Source organism: Pollicipes pollicipes, unplaced genomic scaffold (assembly GCF_011947565.3).
Source record: "Pollicipes pollicipes isolate AB1234 unplaced genomic scaffold, Ppol_2.1 Scaffold_4002;HRSCAF=4701_pilon_pilon_pilon, whole genome shotgun sequence".
Classification (NCBI taxonomy): Eukaryota; Metazoa; Arthropoda; class Thecostraca; order Pollicipedomorpha; family Pollicipedidae; genus Pollicipes; species Pollicipes pollicipes.
The window spans coordinates 2,111,240-2,116,230 of record NW_023596420.1 but is presented as its reverse complement, the minus strand read 5'-3'; the positions used below and the strand labels follow the sequence as shown (position 1 = coordinate 2,116,230).

Below are 4,991 nucleotides of genomic sequence, written 5' to 3'. Positions count from 1 at the left end.
TTTTTGGGTGGGGCGGGGGCTGTTCACATTGAACGTGGCAACATCTGATGAGGTGGCGGTAACATTGTCTACATGCTTCCTGCACCTTAATGGCTTGAAGAGCAACAGTTTTGAAGAAGGTCATCTCGCTTTTGGCATGGCTGCTCCCTTTCGCAAATTGTCATCAGGGTTGCACGCAAATGACCTTGAATGTACGATAGAAACCTTACGGATGTGCGAATGAATAATCTTAAATGTGTATATGAACACGAAGAGATGAATTTCTGTGATATTAGAACGATGTATGTTGGACACCCATATTGAATTTAACCCCCGTATGAGGTCAGGTCCCCGGAAGCTACATAGCCATAAGGTCAACGAATGATAAAGCAAAAAGCCATCTGAAACGGCGCGTCCCATGTCCCGTCATAAAAGCCAGCTGAAACGGCGCGTCCCAGGTCCCGTCATAAAAGCCAGCTGAAACGGCGCGTCCCAGGTCCCGTCATAAAAGCCAGCTGAAACGGCGCGTCCCAGGTCCCGTCATAAAAGCCAGCTGAAACGGCGCGTCCCAGGTCCCGTCATAAAAGCCAGCTGAAACGGCGCGTCCCAGGTCCCGTCATAAAAGCCAGCTGAAACGGCGCGTCCCAGGTCCCGTCATAAAAGCCAGCTGAAACGGCGCGTCCCAGGTCCCGTCATAAAAGCCAGCTGAAACGGCGCGTCCCAGGTCCCGTCATAAAAGCCAGCTGAAACGGCGCGTCCCAGGTCCCGTCATAAAAGACAGCTGAAACGGTGCGTCCCAGGTCCCGTCATAAAAGCCAGCTGAAACGGCGCGTCCCAGGTCCCGTCATAAAAGACAGCTGAAACGGTGCGTCCCAGGTCCCGTCATAAATTTGGCCTGCTCAGCGTTTCTGCTGCGTCGAAAGGGGCTGGCATGCGACGGCCGCCACCTCCCTGGTCCTCACCCCCTTTCTCAACCTCAACCTCAGTCTCCTCGTCAACGTCAACATAAACGTCAACCTGAGCCTGAACATGAACGTAAACCCTCAGACGGAGGTGGACGTGATATACGACATCGACGAGTACCAGACGTGGCCGGGCTGGCTGGCGCTGGCGCTGCGGCTGGCCATCATGTGCTGGTTCCTGTGGGAGCTGCGCGCCACCATGGCCGGCCAGCGCGCCGAGACGCGGCTCCAGTTCCTGCTGCACTTCGGCGCCGCCTCGCTCCTCTGGTTTCTCTACCTGCCGGTGGTGGCGCTGATAGCGCTCACCATCAGCGCCCTCTGGCGCCACAAGCTGCTGCTGGGTGAGGGGTTGGCGCCGTCGGGACCTTAGACGGCAGATCATGTGCTGCCCGGCTGCCTCTGCCTCACGGCAGCGAGGAGCACTCTGCTTGTATAGATTGTTCATCACACACATCGTTCAGAGCAAGTCTCAGCAAGTGACAATGTTGCCACGTCTAGATATATTCAGATGTGTAACCATTTATAAGGATATGATTGGATCAATTACCAAATGCACAAAGAGCAGCCACGAAAGTGTTTTGTGTCATGCTGGGCTAGTGCTTTTATTGTGCGTGGACTAGACAATTTGACGTAATATATTTTTCATGTATATATAAGCAAAACGATCCGAAGCCAGACACAAATGTCCCGTGCAACATCTAGTGTGTTTGTGTTGTGATCTGTGCCCAGTTGGGGTGTGTGAACTGTCGGTGAGTGTCTGACCTGTCGGTGAGTGTTTGACCTGTCGGTGGGTGTCTGACCTATCGGTTAGTGGCTGAACCGTCGGTGGGTGTCTGACCTGTCAGTAAGTGTCTGACCTGTCGGTGAGTGTCTGACCTGTCGGTGAGTGTCTGACCTGTCGGTGGGTGCCTGACCTGTCGGTAAGTGTCTGACCTGTCGGTGGGTGTCTGACCTGTTGGTGGGTGCCTGACCTGTCGGTAAGTGTCTGACCTGTCGGTGTGTGTCTGACCTGTCGGTGGGTGTCTGACTGCAGCGCTGTCTGGCTCGGCCGACTTCCTGGCGTTCGCCATCATGACGCACCTGCTCTGGCCAGCCCGCTCACGGCGCTACTTCCAACTGGACACGCCCGACCTGGACGTGTTCGACGAGCTGGAGGAGTTCAGCCAGGCCACGCATGTGTTACTGAGCGCCGCGCCTCTGCCGGACGTGACTCGGGGCGCCGCGCGCAACGGTGCAAGCCTGGGCACGGCCGAGCGACCGGACGGCCACGGCCGCGGCGCCGACACAAAGCGGTCAGCTTGAGCAGGCGGCCACGGCCGCGGCGCCCATTTGTCTCGACGTCAGTCCGTTCCAGACGAACGTCGCCGGCTGAGGCGGCTCACAGTAGACTCTAGGGCAACTGCGGGACTGGTAACAGGGCCACTGGGGCGTGGGACCGTCTCTAAGGTGTTTGCGTTGTTAGCTGCTGGCATTACACCATCTTATTTTGGCTGATGTGGTGATGCGTACTAGTCACCACGCTGTGTGGGTAAGTGTGTGGGACTGGTCTGGGGCATATTTCAGTTGTACCAGATTCGTTCGCCGTAGTATCGCTCCGTTTTGTGTGGGGCGGATAACGTTGTGATGAGAGTCTAGTCGTCCTTGGTGGTCCACTGCTTTACCATTCCTAATCGACAGTAGGCTGCTTGGATCCGTTATATTTTTGAGTGATGTCACCTTGTACGCCGAGTGGAAATCCCGACTGAAGCGCCACAGGTGCGTTATGGTTGCTGTTCGGGAATTTATCTGTCAGAGCTTTTAGTACCAAAGGTAATATACTATACCTGCCACAGTATTCGACGTAGCCAGTAGCTGTCCGTCCATGGTACCTGTAACCAGGGAGTTTCGAGTGATACGTGTCTCTTTTGCGTGAAGGGTTCGTCAGGGTACCGAAAGTGTAATGGTCAACGTGTTTGCGTCAACCGCTGCGCCTCTGGAAGCCGGACACGGGGTTCGATTCCCGCGGTGCCCCTCCTTCCTGCCAGAATCAGGGGCAGGCGACGCCACAGTCTCAGCAGCTGAGTACGTCGTAAAGCCCCAATGACGACGATGACGAAGCGGTTCGTGCGCTGTTGGCAGTGGATGGAGCTCTGGGACAGGGCGGGACAGCCGCGTGGGCAGAGTTTCGAGCTGTTACGAAAAGCCAAGTATGAAAACTTGTGATTTTGTGTGATCTGGCTTACAGTGCAAACAGAGCATCGTCTAGTCGTTCATAAAGTCGTGTTAGTTGTGCTGGGGATATCTAGTCTTATGAGCGGCCGTGGCGTGCAGGCAGGACAGTCAGGCGTGCTCGGACCTCCACAGCCGCCTGTACAGGTCTATCGTGGTGCCGCCTGTCGGGAGCGGCCGTGGCGTGCAGGCAGGACAGTCAGGCGTGCTCGGACCTCCACAGCCGCCTGTACAGGTCTATCGTGGTGCCGCCTGTCAGGAGCGGGCGCCGCCGGACTCATGGCAGACGGGGAGCTGCTGTCTGGGGGTGTGTGGGTCGCAGGGCGTGCCCATTGAGAGGCGCTGCACTCGCCACCGTCCCAGCAACAGGTCGCATCACAGCTGGGACTGTCCGCTTTTTCCATGTACCAGGCCCGGATCAGCTCACGCTGGAGGTGGGATGGGCTACATGCGCCACAAAGCTCAAATTCGATAGGTTGCTGCCTTTTGCCCAAGTGCAACATTTTTTCGCCAGCGGTATACTGTAATGCTAATAGTATGGTCATGTGTTGTGGTGCAGTGCAACGGAGCAGCGTTTTCTTGTCCGAATAGGCTTGGGTTTCGCCAGCGAAAGGCATTGTATTGTGAAGGCATTTGTAAAGGCACTTCCTCAGTCCCATCCAGCTAGTATCATAACAATCAGATGAGGTATTGGGCATCCTGGTTGTGATCTTGATTGGTGTTGTATTGGCCGGCCTTGCGGTTTCATCTACGCCTGGCCTTCGTTTGTTGTCTTGCAACATGTAGCGTGACATGCAAATATACAACTGCGCTCATACGGTTTGCGTGTACTGGTGTTATCCTTTTGTGTATGCGCTGATTTCCAGCCTGTCATCCGCCTCTTGCGCACAGCCCACCCGCAGCTCACTCACAGCTCACCCACAGCTCACCCACGGCTCACAGCTCACCCGCAGCTCACTCACAGCTCACTCACAGCTCACAGCTCACCCGCAGCTCCTCACAGTTCACTCACAACTCACAGCTCACCCGCAGCTAACTCGCAGCTCACTCACAGCTCACCCACAAATCACAGCTCACAGCTCACCCGAAGCTCACTCGCAGCTTACAGCTCGCCCGCAGTCACTCATAGCTCACTCACAGCTCACCCGAAGCTCACTCGCAGCACACTCACAGCTCACAGCCAGAAGTCAAATATAACGCAAGCTTTCACGAACGTTTATTCTGTAGCATCTGTTAGGGCATGCGGAAAATCCTGCACGAATGTTAAAACTCGCACTAGTTCGAACCATTATGGTTGCTTTAAATACCTCTACTGACTGTGCTATGACTGGGCTGACCGTTTGCAGCTTCCCGACATCGGTAATATTTTGAAAACTTTTGAGATGTCCTGAAGCTTAAAATGGTCTGAAATATGTTGCTTAAGCTCCATGGAAACGGGTAACAAGCAACAATGCTTGTACGGTTCCCGGAGACGGCCGTATCGGCGCACGCAGTACGTCACGCTCTCGCATGGTGATCTGTGCGCGAGCTTTTGGGGCGCTCTGGCCGCGAGGAACCTCTGAGCTCCGGCCGGAGAGGACCTCTGACTGCTCCCATACAGCTGCGGTTTCGCACAACAGGCTCTTCCCATATATACGACAGTGAATAACATGCGTCGCATATCATGATTAGAGGGGAGAGTCATGCAGTTTGCAGGTGACAAGTGATACAAGCTACATGTAATGGTCTAGTTTAAATTATGAAGAAAGAACTGGCTATTTCCTATTTCTATGGCAAATTGGGAGACCGGGCCGACCCAAAAATGCGTTTTCAGTTATATATGCAGACGTCCATGCCGCCTCA

At 54.8% G+C, this 4,991-nt stretch overlaps 1 protein-coding gene across 1 annotated transcript in view; it reads left to right on the top strand.

The window, feature by feature from the left end:
• LOC119093383 (integral membrane protein GPR180) overlaps positions 1–3,968 on the top strand; it is a 97,479-nt gene extending 93,511 nt beyond the window's left edge. The window contains exons 6-7 of the mRNA XM_037216339.1: positions 1,027–1,282; positions 1,975–3,968. Of these exons, the coding sequence (XP_037072234.1) occupies positions 1,027–1,282; positions 1,975–2,243 (525 nt within the window). The 3' untranslated portion in view covers positions 2,244–3,968. The remainder of the gene's footprint in view (positions 1–1,026; positions 1,283–1,974) is intronic.
• The last annotated feature ends 1,023 nt before the right edge of the window (positions 3,969–4,991 follow it).